At 34.7% G+C, this 19,141-nt stretch overlaps 1 protein-coding gene across 3 annotated transcripts in view; it reads left to right on the forward strand.

The window, feature by feature from the left end:
* The window catches only part of EXOC5 (exocyst complex component 5), a 56,556-nt gene that overhangs the window by 20,252 nt on the left and 17,163 nt on the right, over nt 1-19,141 (forward strand). For 2 of the 3 annotated variants that reach the window (XM_055289264.2, XM_055289265.1), the window contains exons 3-12: nt 650-797; nt 3,142-3,336; nt 7,459-7,523; nt 9,731-9,759; nt 11,259-11,368; nt 13,016-13,060; nt 13,165-13,305; nt 14,324-14,406; nt 15,361-15,570; nt 17,180-17,327. In XM_055289264.2, the coding sequence (XP_055145239.1) occupies nt 650-797; nt 3,142-3,336; nt 7,459-7,523; nt 9,731-9,759; nt 11,259-11,368; nt 13,016-13,060; nt 13,165-13,305; nt 14,324-14,406; nt 15,361-15,570; nt 17,180-17,327 (1,174 nt within the window). The remainder of the gene's footprint in view (nt 1-649; nt 798-3,141; nt 3,337-7,458; nt 7,524-9,730; nt 9,760-11,258; nt 11,369-13,015; nt 13,061-13,164; nt 13,306-14,323; nt 14,407-15,360; nt 15,571-17,179; nt 17,328-19,141) is intronic. The other variant, XM_063645533.1, reaches the window with a different exon arrangement.

Raw genomic sequence — 19,141 nt, forward strand, 5'->3', positions numbered from 1 at the left:
TTGGCCAATAAAAGACAGAATACAACAGAGCATTAAAAGTTTGAGATTTTGTTTTTTCTTTGACATTCTTTTAAAGAAGCAATTTAACTGGTATGCAGGAAGTAATTTTATTGAGTATAAGAATTGGATATTTCTTCTAATGAGTTATAAACTAGAAATGGTTATACTTCTAAAATAAAAACATTAAATACATTGTTTTAAATATAGTTGTAAATTGGGGGAACAAAGTCACTGAACTCTGGAATGTATATTATTATTTTTATATAGTACATTTACCTTCTTGACTATTTTAAGTAGGCTATAAAATGTATTTCTATTCTAGGGGTTTAATGGGGATTCTGGGTGAGGTTTTCATTCACCTCTGAGATAATCCACCAAAAAGTCAATAGTTAAAGCCTGGCTGTATTTTCAAATGTCATGTTTGCTTTAAAGCCATGTGGCCTGGACAAAACTATGAGGAAGTTATGAAATTACAGAAAGACTTGATCTTTTGATGAAGAAATTTCTAACAAGATGCTATAGGAAAAATTAACATGATCATTTCAAGCTCAAGGAACTCTTAACTTATTAAGACTTTATAAGTTAACTGGTCAGTTCCTAAGGATTAATAATAGGTAGATTGATACATATTCAAACTTTCCTCTGTTAGATTATTAGAAGAATTTGTAAATCATATTCAGGAACTCCAGATAATGGATGAAAGGATTCAAAGGAAAGTAGAGAAACTAGAGCAACAATGTCAGAAAGAAGCCAAGGAATTTGCCAAGAAGGTACAAGAGCTGCAGAAAAGCAATCAGGTAAACATTTTGTTAAGAAATGGGTATTTTATATAGGCTGTAATATCTTTATTTCCTTCCAGTTTTAAGCTCTTAAAAAAGTCAGTCAGATGATAGTAACTGTCAAGATTTCTCTCTACTGCTTCAGTCCCATGGGGTAAAATGTTAATGAATTGTTATCACGTACTCTTGGTATTGGCTTTCCACAGAGTGTTGGTTTAGGATCATGGTACTCTTCTTAGGATAGAGTGGTATCTAGTTGAGTGTGGTCCTTGATTCTCCTCTAACAATGCAAACTTTGAAGAATGACACTTCAGTAGACCCCTAGTTTTAGGGACTCTTTATTAGCTTGGATATTTAGGTAGTCATTTGCTTAAACCAGCTATTGTCTGGATTAGGTTTTCCCTAGAGAAAGTTTCACAAAAGTCATGAGGGAAGTTTCACAAAAGTCATGAGGGATATGCTCCAGTGAGAATTCTAGTGTAACTATAGGAAAAACTGCCTTGATCCGTTTTGGAGTAAAACCAAATCACTAGATTGGTCCTGGGGCTAAGCAGGCCAAACTTCTTAGTCACTCTTAGGTCCTAGACTTAATCTAGAACCTCTGAATCCCATTCACAGGCTGGGCCTTATCTGGAATTTGATTGCCCTTTCTTTTTTTTTTTTATTTATGACAGAGTTTCACTCTTCACCCAGGCTGGAATGCAGTGGTGTGTTCTTAGCTCACTGCAACCTCCACCTCCCAAGTTCAGGTGATTCTCCTGTCTCAGCCTCCCGAGTAGGTAGGATTACATGTACACGCTACCACACCCAGCTAATTTTTTTCTATTTTTAGTAGAGATTTTGCTATGTTGGCCAGGCTTGTCTTGAACTCCTGACCTCAGGTGATCCGCCTGCCTCGGCCTCCCAAAGTGCTAGGATTACAGGTGTGAGCTACTGTTCTTGGCCTTGATTGCCCTTAGTGTAGTTTGGAATATTGTTTAGCTTTGCTGCCTCCCAGGAATCATTAGTTCTTTAGTGTTAGGGATTAGCAAACTGATTTTCTGCTAAACTTTCAATTTTTTAGATTCCTTTACTTAAACATATGTGGCTATGAGAAATAAGGAAGTCAGTAATTTAAGATAAGGAATGCATTTTTAAGTAGTTAAGGTGACAGTTTCCAAATACTTCTAATGTAGTTTTCCCCTGGTAATAATAATAATATTAATAGTTAAGATAATAAACTCCGGAACCAGTCTGCCTGAATTTGAGTTTCAGCTCTGCCACTTATTAACTGTGTAATCTCAAGCAATTTAACCTTTTCACAGCTCAGGTTTTTTTTTTTAATCTGTAAAGTGTGTTGTTGAGAGGATTATATAAGTAAATACATGTAATATGCTTAGAACAGTGTCTCGTCTAGCACAGAGGAAGTCCTCAATATATGTTTACAGCTCTTCCCCACCTCAATTTAAGGTTGGAAAAAAGTCCCACACTAGATTATAAGCAATTCTGCTGTTGGCAATTACAAGGCATTCATTGCATTCAATTTCGATATGCCACAGGACAATCAGTGTACCCTGGGAGAGGGGAAAGAATATCCTAGAAAGTAATATACCTTTGCCTTAGTAGAATAATTGCTACTTTTCTGTTTTCAAAACTGGGAAAGAACTATTTTACTTTATAAATAAACATCACTTTTTAAATATTTAAAATAAATTGGTATATTTTACTACTGACTTTTTTTTTTTTTTGAGGCAGAGTTTTGCTCTGTTACCTAGGCTGGACTGCAGTGGTGCAATCTCAGCTCACTGCAACCTCTGCCTCTTAAGTTCAAGCGATTCTCCTGCCTCAGCCTCCTAGCTAGCTGGGGTTACAGGGTCCACCACTATACCCGGCTAATATTTGTATTTTTAGTAGAGATTGGGTTTTACCATGTTGGCCAGGCTAGTCTCGAACTCCTGACCTCAAGTGATCTGCCTGCCTCGGCCTCCTACTGACATATTTTTTATTCTTTTCAGTTTAGTAGCAAGAGAGCTCTTTAGATGTCTGATCCTTTTGATACTTAGCTAATTGTTTTCAGAATCATTATTTGGGGCTAAATGGTGTTAAGTGTTTTGTTAAAACAGGATGAGGAGTAAACAGCTTTTTTTGTTTGCTTTTTTGTTGATTAATTACTTGTGATAAATATTATTTTAATACTTAATGGTATAAAAGTTTGCAATTTGGTTAATAGATTTTCAGATCATGTCACACTAATGAGCATGAATTTTGTAGATCATCTCATATGTAACTTCTGTTATCTTTAGTTAGTAGCAATAAGATTAGTAGTTTAGATTATAAAGTGAGCACACTGATTGTATTTTATGCTTATGCACGTTTTTCCTAGGTTGCCTTCCAACATTTCCAAGAACTAGATGAGCACATTAGCTATGTAGCAACTAAAGTCTGTCACCTCGGAGACCAGTTAGAGGGGGTAAACACACCCAGACAACGGGCAGTGGAGGCTCAGAAATTGATGAAATACTTTAATGAGTTTCTAGATGGAGAATTGAAATCTGATGTTTTTACAAATTCTGAAAAGGTAAGTGCTGTCAGAGGATAAAACCAAATCACAGCATTAATAACAGTGCCCTAATTATGAGCTGCAATAATGGCTTTCCAGAGTTAGACTTCAAATCACTGAGTAGCTGACTTATTAAAAGTTTTTATTGTTCTGAAACGTAAACTAATACAGTCCCTTGTAGATTGCTGATGAAGTATTAATATTGAGATTTTTAACTGGGTTTCCTGGCATTTTTTTTTAATGAAATTTTTTGTGGCTTAAAAATGCTGTGGTAACTGTGTTCATAAGTATCTCTTTACCATAGATTTCTTTCAATATTAACAGAATTTTTATAGTCTTTAAATCGTGACAATCCATTGGGTGGTGGTGGAGTGGTCTGACCTAAATCATTGATAAGCTGAGATGCTTTTCTGTAAAGGAATAAGGAATTCAGAACTTCTGGTTTTTATTACTTGAATAAAGATCTCTTATAAAGAATTAAAACAGTTTGGACCAAGGAGAATTGAAAAAAATTCTGAATTAATTGTTTATGTTAATCCTTTTCATAGCACTAGTCACTTACTCCTGGTCTAAGGGTACATGGTATTGGCTGCTCTACAATCTTGAAAGAAGGTAATTTAGCTCACTTTCTTTCCCTCAGGGGAAAAAAAAATCAAAATGTGTGAGAAAATGGACATTCTTATGGACCTTATATGTACATAGCAACATTGTCCACTCATATTGAATACAGTGTTCCTGAATTATTCCAGATTTACTCCATAGAATATTTCAGATAGTGGAATGTAAAAGCTAAGTATTATTGGCACTCACTTTGAATTAAGCAACACATTTTTTTAATAGAACTCTATAGGGTTATAGAATTTATAATTTTTAGAGTTATTTGGAAAATAGTTATGTGTGTACAGATAATTCCTCTAAAGAAAAGACGTTTTTGAAAAATTTAGTTTTTTGAGTACAGGTGGTTTTTTGGTTGTAAGGATGAGTTCTTTAGTGTTAAATTCTGAGATTTTAGTGTACCTGTCACCCAAACATTGTACACTGTACCCAATATGTAGTCTTGTGTCCCTTATTCCCCTCTCAACTTCCGCCTTTAGAGTCCCCAAAGTCCATTATATTACTCTGTATGTTTTTGTGTCCTCATAGCTTAGCTCCCACTTATAAATGAGAACATATGACATTTGGTTTTCCATTCCTGAGTAACTTCATTTAGAGTAATGGCCTCCAGCTCTATCCAAGTTGCTGCAAAAGACATTATTTTGTTCCTTTTTGTGGCTGAGTAGTTTTCCATGGTGTAAATTTACCGTATTTATCTTTATCTGCTTGTTGGTTGATAGGCACTTAGGTTGGTCCCATATCTTTGCAGCTGAAGTAATTTTTGGCCTGGTTCTACCAGTTAGCCATCCTTAAGAACTCATATAGTATTAGATTGCCAATTATTAGATAAACTCCGAGCTATCTCAATTTCTGGACTCTGTACCAGTCACCTTCCCAATGGAAAGAAAAGGAAAAAGCACCCACAGAGCTAGACCAATATGTGATTGTGGGAGGAATTAGAATGGGATAAGATATCAACACATCATATTCTTTTTCTTCTTGCCCCCTGGTCATTTTTGTTTTTTTAATTGTTCTTTTTTAGAATCTTGGCTGGGTATGGTGGCTCAGGCCTGCAATCCCAGCACTTTAGGAGGCCGAGGCAGGACGATTGCTTGGGCTTAGGAGTTTGAAACCAGCCCGGGCAACATGGAGAAACCCCATCTCTACAAAAAACAAAAAAATTAGCTGACCATTGTGGCACATGTCCATAGATCCTAGCACTCAGGAAGCTGAGGCAGGAGGATTGCTTTGGCCCCGGAGGTTGAGGCTGCAGTGAGCTGTGACTGCCACACTGCACTCCAGCCTGGGTGACAGACAGACCCTGTCTCAAGAAAAAAAAAAAGGAATCTTCTCATATTCTGAAAAAAAAAAAAAAAAAACCCTATTATGTGTTTACCTCTGTCCTTGCATATATGTTGGTTTTTGGTTTTTGTTTTTTAGTTTTTCTTTTTTTACCTAGAATGGCAGCTATTGTTCCTCATGTGGATAATACTTGATGACTGTGATTATCTTTAACACTATTAGCAAGGGTAGTCTCTCACCTCACCCAAATATCAATAACTATTAGAATATAGTTTTGCCAGCTTTTGTTACTTATTGTTGCAGTATGTTTTAACTGACTAAATGTCGTATATTGTAACCTTAAGAGATATCTCTGCTTTACACAATTTTTATAAAATAATTTGCTATGGAAATTCAACATAAACAAGTGCCATTTACCTTTATACTACTTAGTACATTAAACAAAGTTTGCAACAGCACAATGATGATGATGACTTCTTAAAAGAAAAAAAACAAACTCCTTATGGAAGCATAGAGCAGGCTGTGTGCCAAGTATATTATTTCTAAAGGGGGTATTGGTGAGGAGAAAATGACGGATTTTGCTAATACAACTAAATGGCATGGTGAGGACAGATACTGCAGTGATATTTGTGCCCATATACAGCAGGACAGAGTGAGTGTTTGGTAGTTGAAAATGACAGTGACCTGCTGACTAGGAGAAAAGAGATGACTGAAGCAGAAATGCTATATTCACTATAATTTGGAGGAAGAAGGGAGAAGAGGCTCTGCTGTTGTTATTCACAGTTGCTTGTCAGAGTTCACATGCCTATTTAGAAAAATCTGTATTGGGCAGGGCATGGTGTCTCAAGCCTGTAATCCCAGCACTTTGGAAAGCTAAGATAGGCAGATCACTTGAGGCCAGGTGTTCAAGACCAGCCTGGCCAACATGGCAAAACCCCATCTCTACTAAAAAAATACCAAAATTAGCTGGGCGTGGTGGTGCATGCCTATAATCCCAGCTACTTGGGAGGCTGAGGCATGAGCATTGCTTGAACCCAGGAGGCAGAGATTGTAGTGAGCCAAGATCATGCCACTGCACTCCAGTCTGGGTGACCGAGCAAGACTCTGTCTCAAAAAAAAGAGAAAAAAAATCTATATTGATGTTCTTAGCTCTTCCTTCATATTTATGAGTCTCACTGTCTTTTCAAATGTAAAAGAAAATGAGTCTTCATAAAATGAATTATTAAAATTATGCCGAAGTAAAACTGAGAACTAATTTGAGATTTAAAGAATAAACAAACAATATAGAACTCCCCTACACTGTTGTATAAATAAGCATAGATATCTGCATTGAAGAATTTTAGAACTCTTGCCTAAGTTCCTTAGTTCCACAGCCTGAATAAATATACACATTTCTGGCTGGGCTCAGTGGCACACGCCTGTAATCCCAGCACTTTGGGAGGCTGAGGTGGGCAGATCACCTGAGGTCAGGAGTTCAAGACCAGCCTGACCAATATGATGAAACCCCGTCTCTACTAAAAATACAAAAATTAGCCGGGTATGGTGGCATGCGCCTGTAATCCCAGTTACTCGGGAGGCTGAGACAGGAGAATCACTTGAACCCGGGAGGCGGAGGTTGCAGTGAGCAGAGATCGCGCCATTGCATCCAGCCTGGGCAACAAGAGTGAAACTCCATCTCAGAAAAAAAGAAAGAAAGAAAGAAAAGAAATAATACACATTTCTATATTATATTTCATCATGGGGCTTTACATTAAACTTTATCTTTTCTTTTAGGACAAGTGTTATAAATTCATACGATCAGTAAATGACAGGCATTTATCTTAAAGTAGGATATATGTGGCAGTATGCTCTAAATTATTTTTATAAATCTTGTTTATCCTTTTCAGGTTCATAAACTTAGAATTCTGAGATTTACACTTGGCTTCAGCAAGCAATGATTTGAATTTCTTTGGAATAAACTTCAACTATGGGTTTCATTGGGAAGGGATTGTGGCATCAAAAAAATCACAGAATTTCGGTACCAGAAAGCTAAATGTTTATGTTTTATTGACTCATTATTGGTAACACCCCAAATGTATTCTTGTTGCTCATAGAGTTTCATTTGTTGTGGATTTTTAAAGGAAATTTTTTTAGGGAAGGGACTGTGGGCATATGCAGGGAGATACTACTAATTTCAAATATATAATTATTTTTTGCTATGCCTAAAAGTTTTTTAAATTATTGCTTTTATTTATTTTTTAATAGATAAAGGAAGCAGCAGACATCATTCAGAAGTTGCACCTAATTGCCCAAGAGTTACCTTTTGATAGGCAAGTTCATTTCTCAAGAGCTAATTTGAATGTATGGTATAATTTATAAAATAAAATTGTGTCTTTTCCTGTATGATTTTCTTTGCCCATTAATTGAACAGGAATTTATTGAGCATTTGCTGGTTCATTTACTTGCTAGTTTATTCACTTTGTACAAAATGCAGTATAAAATAGTTTATTGAAAAAATACAGTTTCTTCTTAATATCTAAATTTAATGATAGGCCTTGAAATAATTTCAATCCCTGTCTTCTGAAAAAAATTTGATGAAGGAGAATTTTGAAATCGACTGAGGTAAAATTTGGATTTTCATATTTTGGACTTTGAGAACCAGGTAGGGGATAGAGAGAACACTTTTCCTATTTCTTGATGAAGGTTCTTAGGCTTTTGGAGGCGTTGGACACCTTTGAAAAGCTGATGAACGCTATCACCTTTCTTCAGGAAATTAAGATACACACAGATTATTGTATACAATTTCATGGAGTTTTAGACTCTAGCCTATTCACAGAACTCTTCCTAGGGACTACAGGTTAAGAACCCGTTTTTTTAAAAATGCAAGTCCCCAGAGCCATTACTAAGTTAGATTTCATCCTAAAATAAACTATCCGCTGAGAATGAAATTTTTTCATGATTTCTTCTAATGTATGGAATGTCAGACTCTTTAATAAACTGTTGGTAAAATAGTTCTTCCTCCCTGTGAATATTTGTAAGAAATATGATTTACTATATTACAAATGATACATAGTAATAGACATATAATGTGTTATTTTTGTCGATACTTGAAGATCTTCAGGAACAGATAAAATACGAATATATTGCTATACTTAAAGCTTAACCAATATCTCCCAAACATGTAATGAATTTCCCCTAAAAATGTATCTGTTTTATTCTCAACTCTGATTATCGTGAAGAATTAGCAATAATGATCATCTATCATTCTTAATAATAATCTGGTAGTTGCCCAGCATTATGATTTAACTTACTGTAATAATTTTTAAAGTCACTCACCAAAACTTCTCTTTAACTTTATCTCATTTTAGAATTGTACTATTTACTTAAATGGGTAAAATGTCTAGCCCAAAATAGGCTCGTAATAATTATTGACTACATCCCCCTACCCTGTCTTCGTTCTGTTTTTCCACTCCAGAACACACATGCATATATACATATATATATGTGAATATGTGTGTGTCCGTGTGTGTGTGTGTGTGTGTGTGTGTGTGTGTATCTCTAATTAGGATATATATTCAACTCCAAGGCTTGGTGAAGATCCTAAAACAAAACCATAAGAGAAGTATGTACCTGAGTGGTGGTGAATATGAGTGTGTGTGTGTGTGTGTGTGTGTGTGTGTATGTATATGGAGTTGAATATATATCCTAATTAGATTCAATTTTTTCACACAGATTAATATGGCCTTATATGTGATGTGATCTACTGTGACTTTGATACATCATTTTTGTGTAACACTCTAGATTTTTATTTCCTTCTTCATTTGTCTTTGGCATCTCTTTTGCCAGCCACTCTCCTCTCTCTTCAAACAATTGCACACGATCTTAAAACATTTCTTTTTCATGCTATGCATTTCACTTAGATATTTGAGATTTGAAAAAATTCTACTGTGGTATTTTAGTTTTTTAATTTGTAAAGTTTGAATGACTACTCTGCTAGGCACATTGCTGGGTCTTTTTATTATTTGTCATTACTGTATCATTATCATATATTATTTGATCATCTTTTTCTTTTGAATAATAATGATGGAACTTTATTTTTAAAAATACCAACCATGGGAATGGGGAGGGAGACAAATAATCAAGTGTATTTAAAATGCCAGCAAATAAAAGTAAGAACAGTAAGTCAGTTTTGGGACTGGCTGGGTTGTTGTTAGTGTCTTATGCAGAGCAGTTGATTCTTTAAAAAGAGAATTGATTTTCAATGTGAATTTCCTAAATGAGAACCCGCTACCTACCTACATTAAGTTTTATCACCTGGCATGCTTCCTATCAGTATTCTCTCCTCTGATTTTGTCTTTTTTCTTTTTACAATAACCTTTTAACTTTATAATGGTTTTGGATTTACAGAAAAGTTGCAAAGATAGTACAGATGGTTCTCATATCCCCTGCACCCAGTTTCCCCTTTGGTTAGCATCTTACATTGCCATAGGATGTTTGTCAAAACTAACGAACCTCATCGTTGGTTTTTGTCTTTCAGATTTTCAGAAGTTAAATCCAAAATTGCAAGTAAGTGATGTATTTATTTTACCTTTTTTTAATAAGTAAAAAAACTAGTTGTGTAAAAATAAAACAAACAGCAAAAGGAGAAAAAGCAGGAACAATGTCATCTTCCTACCCTAGTAGGCCACTGCATAGAAGATCCCTGAGTTTGATTTCTCTTCCCTGAAAACAACCATTACCAGTTTTTTGGATATTCTTGCAGAATAATCTATGGATATACAAGCAGAAGACAAATTCTATATATTTGTGTTTGTACATATGTATGTGTGTGTGTAGATATTTATATGTACTTCTATCCTCATTTATTTTTAAATAATTGCTACCATACTGTGTAAATAGCTTTATACCTTGCATTTTTAATTTAATAGTGCATTTTGGAAATTGTGTGCTTTCCATACATCTATCTCTGAATAAGATTCTCTTTTTTTTTAAGATTATATAAGCATTTCAGTATCTATTTAACTCCTTACATGATTAGTTTGGTTCTTGCCAGTCTTGGATTTTGTTTTAGGTTATATCATTCTAGGTTTTTGAAAAGACCACTAAATTTGCAGGTTCCGTGGTAGCCAGGGTCACTATTTAGAGTAGGCCATTGCACAGAAGATTCAAAGTTTCATCTATAGTCCCAAAAAGTCTTAGAATAAGGATGACACAGCTAGTTAGACTTCCTGGGAATATTTTTGATCACGATAAATTAGTCTGAAGTTCAGGTGTTCATTAAGAACCATACTAGCCTCAAGAATATAGTGAATAGGGCCGGACATGGTGGCTCGCACCGGTAATCCCAGCACTTTGGGAGGCTGAGGCAGGTGGATCACCTGAGGTCAGAAGTTCAAGACCAGCCTGGCCAACATGGTGAAACCCCGTCTCTACTAAAAATACAAAAATTAGCCAGATGTGGTAACGGGTGTCTGTAATCCTAGCTACTCAGGAGGCTGCAGCAGGAGAATCGCTTGAACCCAGCAGGTGGAGGTTGCGGTGAGCCAAGATTACGCCATGCACTTTGACTGGGTGACAGAGAGAAACTCTGTCACAAAAAGAAAATGAAAAAAATATAAATACTGCATATTATCAAGATGAGATTTGGTGTTCAGTCATCAGTCCACTATTGTTCAAGGTAGAGGCATCAGAACTCTAGTAAAGAGTTCTGTAGTCCTCTTCGTCCTTTCCATGTGTAGGATTTTTCATGTGCGTTGCTATCAGAAATAGCATCTGGAGGATTTTTTCCAGTCAGCTACTGGTTTAAGTAACAATGGCATATGGCAGTCAGACTCTGGAAACTCAGTAGTCTTGCCAGTTTGGAAGTTTTTTGTCTTGAAAATATAGATTTATATGGCACAGTATATTACAGGGGCTAGGTTCACTGCCTATAGTCTCATTTGTTTTTGTAATTCCTTCAAAAGAAAGCTATATTCATAGTCATTATATTTGTAAATAATGTAGATACTCTTAAATAACGCGGATGCCTTGTATGCCTCAGTGTAGCTGAATGACTTTATTTTTAGGTAAATACCATGACTTAGAATGCCAGCTGATTCAGGAGTTTACCAGTGCTCAAAGAAGAGGTGAAATCTCCAGAATGAGAGAAGTAGCAGCAGTTTTACTTCATTTTAAGGTAAATAGTAAGAATTAAAAATGAATAGTGTTCAAGGCTATGGAAATTGTGTAAGTTCTATATATTATAGTCTCTGATTTCCCCCATTATTATATAACTATATCACAGTGATAATTTTCATTGTTTTGAGTAATTTGTACATTTGGTACTCTGTAAATGGTATTAAATGTTATATATTTAATATTTAAGGTTTTATATTCAATATTAATATTGAATTAAAATTAATTGATCAATTAAATATTGATGAATTTTTATACTTCGATAAAATCATATTGTCTGCTTTTTTGCTTTCACATATTATGATATAGGTGAAAAGAAAGAAAACTCGACTGTAAATATCTGGTAGGATATAGGAACCAGAGAGTAGATGGAACATGACTAGTAAGAGACTTAAATCCAGGGGATCTCAGGATGTAATACAAAAGAATTTTGTATTACGGAATTGTTTTCCTAGAATTTGAACTGGGGAGAGAATCCCTGTGTAGGAGTATATTTCTGCAAAGAAAGTGCTTAAAGAAATGGTTCTTCCTTCAATCTGTTTCTTTGATTTGTATCAGATTAGGGAAAGGGAAGCTATTTGTTGGACTTTTCATTTTGGTAAAATCTGAATGAGTATTGAGAATGGCTCTTGAGACAGTAGTGCACTTTATATTGCTTTCCTTACTGGTTTTTATGTATGATTTATTAATAGGCAAAAATCTCATTATGGTGAGCTTAATGACAAATTAGTTTGTTTTAAACACATTTTATTAAAATATATTCAGTTTAAAAAGTAAATTTCCAAACTGCCAGCTGAATACAACTGTCCAGATTCTTGCAAGTAAACCCAAATGCTAGAGAAAGGCCAGGCGCAGTGGCTCACTCCTGTAATCCCAGTACTTTGGGAGGCCGAGGCGGGTGGATCAGTTTAGCTCAGGAGTTCGAGGTCAGCCTAGGCAACATGGTGAAACCCCATCTCTACAGAAAATACAAAAATTAGCCAGAGGGGAGGCATGCGCCTGTAGTCCCAGCTACTCGGGAGGCTGCAGCAGGAGGATCGCTTGAGCCTGGGAGGCAGAGGTTGTAGTGAGCCAAGATCACACCATTGTACTCCAGCCCGGGTGACAGAAGTGAAATCCTGCCTCAAAAAAAAAAAAAAGAAATATACACACACACATATATATGTATATATACACACACTTTTTAATATATATATTTTTATATGTATATAAAACACATACATATATATATATGTAAAACCTTTTTCCAAGACCTTGACTCTCTGTGTGTGTGTGTGTTTGTGTGTATGCATTGGGTAGGTAGGTGTGAGTGGGCATGTTTTGGAGTTGAAGGAGATGGCTACATGATCATAGGACAAAAATTACTCCAAAGAACTCAGTTACATACTTCATCTTTCTTGTTTTAGTCTGAAGTTCAACAAGAATATGTACCAACTGATAAATTTTATCATAGAAAGTGACTAGGGAGACGATATCTTTATCAAGTTATTGGTTTTCTACAGTTAATTTTATTTAAGTTCAACAGATGTTGCTGTTGGCCATTTACTGGTAAATAGACATAGCTTTATGACATATAACACTTCTTTTATTGAAATAATAGTTACTATAATTGAACCAGAATAATAACAACTGTGTTTCTTCCTTGTAGGGTTATTCCCATTGTGTTGATGTTTATATAAAGCAGTGCCAGGAGGTAACATAACAGTACACTTTACTGGATATTATTTTATGCTAATTGGTGTTTTAAAGTCATTTAGAAATTATATGTTCACTGTGTAAAATGCCTCTGCTGTTTAGGGTGCTTATCTGAGAAATGATATATTTGAAGATGCTGCAATACTCTGTCAACGAGTGAACAAACAAGTTGGAGAAATCTTCAGTAATCCAGAAACAGTCCTGGCTAAACTTATTCAAAATGTATTTGAAATCAAACTACAGGTAATTTTAAATAGTAACAAATTAAATAGTTCTTAAGGCAATATGTAATTTTTTTCCTATATTTTAAAAGTATTTTTAAAATTTAGTTTACTTATGTAATGACCTTAGAAATAGTAATCTAGTTAAGGAGAAAGGAATCCTCATGCTTTTTAAAAAATGTTTGGTTATTCACCAAGAAGAAAGTGCTAATCAATAAGTATCATCAGAGAACATGCTTGAAATTTGTGTAGTATTCATAGTAGTAGTATAATATATTGTGGTAAGATAGCCTTGAAGATTTTTCTTTTTTTTGTTCCCTGCCTTCACCAATAGATGTCATTTGTGAAACTGAACAAGAATTACAAGAGCAGTCTGTAGAATTTTTAATAATATGGTACTAACATGAAAAGGGAAAACACAGAAATTTAATTTACCTCCATATCACTGTACTTTCAGATAACATTTCCTAAGCTATGTTTACAACTGGATTAAACAACATTCAATAAATGTTTGCTTTTTTTTTTTTTTTTTAACACAATTCAGGAATTTTGAGAGTGTTGTCATTCTCCAGAAGTGGGGATGTAATCTACAGGATTTCACATGTTTACTGTCTAAGAAACCCTGTTTTGGAGTAATGCCTATAGATGTCTGGAGGAACACTAGTGTTACCTGGAACACAGTTTGGGAAATGCTGCTTTAAGGAATTGACTCTACTGTTTGTACTCTCAGTTTTGTTTTTTTGATGTACCTCACAGGGCAGAATAGGCCAATTTAAAAGAAAACGTATTTCTAGATTCTTAATACTTATTCCTAAGACTGATAACGATCCTCTACAGGTAAATACGAGAAGCGGTAAAATGTAAAAACCTGTTTTAAAATATTTTATGATTGGTCTGTTTTCTGTACATTGCCTTTTTGATTGGATTGTAAGTCAGAAAGGTTCAAAACTGTAGAGTGAATTTTAAAAGAAAAAATATCTTGAGAAGTTATAGAATTTAATATTTACCTAATTAACAGAATGTTAACCTTTTTCTTTTAGAGTTTTGTGAAAGAGCAGTTAGAAGAATGTAGGAAGTCTGATGCAGAGCAATATCTCAAAAATCTCTATGATCTCTATACAAGGTAAGTTTTTAAGGATTAGAGAATAATAGATAACAGATTTTTTTAATTTTTTTGATAGAAAATGAGGAAGTATTCAGGTATTTTTGAATAAGTTTGTCACCAGTTTACCTTTTAGCATTAAATGCTTAGCTGTATAGACTAGTTATCATACAAGACTGTATTGTACAACATTCTTAATACATTAATTTGAGGAGTTGGATGTTATGCTTTATCTTTTCTCTAAGCATTAGTGTAATTACATTTATCTGCAGTCAAAACTTTAGAAACTGCAAAAGGAAGTGATGTAATCTTAACAAATGACAATTTCAGCTTAAATCTTATGTAGAAATTTGTCTTGTGCTTTTGTAAATGTCAGTGTTACTCTTAGAGATTGTCTCAGAAGCTTCATTCATATGGAGTTTTGTGGGTTTTTTTTTTTCCTTGACTTTTCCCAACCCCATTACTCTTCTTCAGTGTCTTCATTTTGGGAGAAGTTTTTTCCAAAGTTACCGTAATGAGGAAGTCCATCTCAACAACAACACTGTTATGACCCTGTCTTCAGCAATGGGAAATAGAAAATTAGAGGGAAAGTCCACAAGGACAAAACAAAAGAGGGTGAACAGACAGTAGATCTCTCAGTACTCTGTTTTGGGTCCCATGTGATGAATGGCATTAGACATACTTCAGGCCAATCTGCCACTGTTGCCATTTCTAGACTAGTTCATTGCCTCACAAGTTCTTTTCCTAGGAATTTATAACAGTTCTCAAAACCATAAAGTTGTTCGTAATATTTCACTGTACTTTATGTGTAACCCTGTAGAGTTGATCTGTACATCATAAGTACTCTCCCAGAGTTTAAGAAATGGTGGCTTAACATAAGTCATTAAAGTCACATTGTAAAAATTTGTATTCCTTAATATTGTTACTATACCTAAAACATATATTAATCTTTTTCTCCCCCTTTTTCATGAAAAGAACCACCAATCTTTCCAGCAAGCTGATGGAGTTTAATTTAGGTACTGATAAACAGACTTTCTTGTCTAAGCTTATCAAATCCATTTTCATTTCCTATTTGGAGAACTACATTGAGGTGGAGACTGGTTATTTGAAAAGCAGAAGTGCTATGATCCTACAGCGCTATTATGATTCAAAAAACCATCAAAAGAGATCCATTGGCACAGGAGGGTGAGTATTTTTGTTAAATACTACTGTTAAAACTGAAGACATTAATAACTTCATTATATTTGGACAAATTATCAAATGTTGACTATCATTAGAATTTTCTATGAAGAGTTCTTTTAATCCAGATTGTTATATTATTCATCAAATTTTGCTCTTAAACCACATGTTGAAATGACTTAACATAACATGATTGAAATGTAGGCCGGGAGTGGTAACTCACGCCTGTAATCCCAGCACTTTGGGGGGCCGAGGTGGGCTGATCACCTGAGTTCTGGAGTTCGAGACCAGCCTGGCCAATGTGGTAAAACCCCATCTCTACTAAAAACACAAAAATTAGCTGGGCATGGTGGCAAACACCTGTAATCCCAGCCATTCGGGAGGCTGAAGCAAGAGAATCACTTGAACCTGGGAGGCAGAGGTTGCAGTGAGCCTAGATTGCAGCACTGCACTCCAGCCTGGGCGACACAGCAAGAGTCTGTGTCAAAAAAAAAAAAAGTAAAGCACATATTTGTCAATTAAGAAATAATGTTTTAAAACTATCGAGCAGAACACTAGTAATATAAAAAGTTCCATACTTTCTTTCATTTTTTTTTTTCTAGATAGAATAAGTTCGAGGTTATTGATCAGGAAATACATCTTTTTTTTGTTACTGTTGCAGGTGTGAAAAAAATAGAAAATAGTTTCCAATTTAAGTACCTTGAATTGATGAGTTTTGTTCAGAGACTTTAGCATAAAAAACTATTAAATTAATACCTTAATGCCTACAATTATTAACAGACTAGAAGAAGATAACTTGCTCCAAGAATAGTTGACATCTCAGCTACCAGGCTTTAACTGCCTGGAACCCAGATTCTAAAAAGAGACAGAATGACTTTGGTGGACTCAAAGTCCAGAATCCCCACACATACATATCGAAACCAGTTTCTTATTTCCCATTTTGTTGTGTATTAAATAATGATTAGAGAGAGTTAAAATTAGTAGTAAGAGGTAATACCCGAAAGGTAATAGCAAGGAAGGGAAGAGAAAAACTAATGAATAATAGGAATTTTTTTTTGTGTGTGTGTGTTTACGGTAGTCTGGAGTTACATATCCTAGGAGCAAAAAAAGTCTAACCTTCCAAAGATACCCCATGTAAGTGTTTCAGGTGACCCTCAGTAATTAAGAATAGCTAAATTATATTTAATATATCTTCTTTAATATGAATAAATGTGCATAATCTTAAAATGACTATATCTTAAAATTGTTAAACTTTTAAAGTTTTCTTTTTAAACAGGACTATTTAGTTATTTAGAATGCTAACCTATTTGGAATAGCTCACTTTCTAAGGAAACCCAACAAGTTTTACTATTGAGTTAGGAATGTAAGGTTGAATTGTAAAGCGACTTCAGACATTAGAAGTCCAAATCTACTCATTTATCAGATGAAAATCTTCCGTTTAGAGATCAAGGCTAACTTTATTTCACAGAACTAGTTATCGGAATTAGAAATTAGGTCTGTTGGCTATTGGTCCATTTTTGTTGCTGTTGTTGATATATACTAAGTTTGGAAGTACTCGAAGTTGAAATCTAAGTAAAATGTTTTCTTTTTTTCATTTGTCTTTATGATATACTAGTATTCAAGATTTGAAGGAAAGAATTAGACAACGTACCAACTTACCACTTGGGCCAAGTATCGATACTCATGGGGAAACTTTTCTATCCCAAGAAGTGGTGGTTAATCTTTTACAAGAAACCAAACAAGCCTTTGAAAGATGTCATAGGGTAAGAGTGATTGTAAATTTATTTTACGTTTACAGTTGTTCCTTGATATCTGTGGGAAGTTGATTCCAAAACCTCTGAGGATACCAAAATCGTGGATAATCAAGTCTGTTTATATAAAGTGTTTAGTATTTGCATATATCCTATGCACATCCTCCTTTATACTTTAATTCATCTCTAGATTACTTATAATTATTTATATATATTATTACATTACCTAGTGCAATGTAAATCTCCATAAATAGTTGTAACTTCAGTGTTTAGGGAATGATGACAGTACATATTCAGTACAGATGCAACCATTCTCTTTTTTTTTTTTTTGAATATTTTTAATCTGTGGCTGGTTGAATCTGCTGATGTAGAACCCACAGATACAGAACTTACAGATAGAGAGAATTGACTATATAGTTGTGTATTTTAAGTCTTACCTTGTTTTACTAAGATATAAATTTACTCTCTGATTAGGAACAACTATTTTTTGTAATAAAAGATGGGATTTTTGTTTTGGAGAACAGAATAATTTTAAAATTAGGAATAAATGTGAATATAGCTTTAAATTAAAGTTGAGCAAATCAAATTTTTGTTATGTAAGATTAAATGAAGATGTGAAAGGGACAGTTAGACTTTCCTCATGAAGGAATGGTGCATCAGGGAAAGAACAATGTTTTAAGAGCATCAACATCAAAGGGAAAGAATGAAGATTTGACTCCATTAAAACTTAGATTTTCCTTTCTAATAAACACAGTTTAGCACAATAAACAGAAAAGTCAGAGTGATAAAGTATTTGTAAATGATACTACTAGCAAAAGATTGTATGAAACAAATAATAGTAGCTAATAATTTTATAGTACATAATATGTTCCAGACACTCTTCTTTTTTTTTTTTTATTATACTTTAAGTTCTGGGTTACATGTGTTGAACATGCAGGTTTGTTACATAGGTATACACGTGCCATGGTGGTTTGCTGCACCCATCAACCCCTCATCTACATTAGGTATTTCTTCTAATGCTATTCCTCCCTTAGCCCCCCATCCCCCAACAGGCCCCAGTGTGTGATGTTCCCCTCCCTGTGTCCGTGTGTTCTCATTGTTCAACTCCCACTTCTGAGTGAAAACATGCGGTGTTTGATTTTCTGTTCCTTTGTTAGTTTGCTGAGAATAATGGTTTCCAGCTTCATTCATGTCCCTGCAAAGGACATGAACTCATCCTTTTTGATGGCTGCACAGTATTCCATGGTATATATGTGCCACATTTTCTTTATCCAGTCTATCATTGATGGGCATTTGGGTTGGTTCCAAGTCTTCACTATTGTGAATAGTGCTGCAGTAAACATAACGTGTGCATGTGTCTTAATAGTAGAATGATTTGTAATCCTTTGGGTATATACCCAGTAATGAGATTGCTGGGTCAAATGGTAATTCTGGTTCTAGATCCTTGAGGAATCACCACATTGTCTTCCACAATGGTTGAACTAATTTACACTCCCACCAACAGTGTAGAAGCATTCCTGTTTCTCCACATCCTCTCCAGCATTTGTTGTTTCCTGATTTTTTAATGATGGCCATTCTAACTGGCGTGAGATGGTATCTCATTGTGGTTTTGATTTGCATTTCTCTAATGACCAGTGATGATGAGCTTTTTTTCATGTTTGTTAACTGCATAAATGTCTTCTTTTGAGAAGTGCCAGACACTTTTCTAAGCATTTTAAGTGTGTGTGTGTGTATGTATATATATCTTGTTTGTATGTAGTTTACATACGTGTATATATATATACACGTATGTAAACTTATTTCATCATATAACCACCCTGTGAGGT

The sequence above is a fragment of the Symphalangus syndactylus genome, chromosome 8 (assembly GCF_028878055.3).
Source record: "Symphalangus syndactylus isolate Jambi chromosome 8, NHGRI_mSymSyn1-v2.1_pri, whole genome shotgun sequence".
Lineage (NCBI taxonomy): Eukaryota > Metazoa > Chordata > Mammalia > Primates > Hylobatidae > Symphalangus > Symphalangus syndactylus.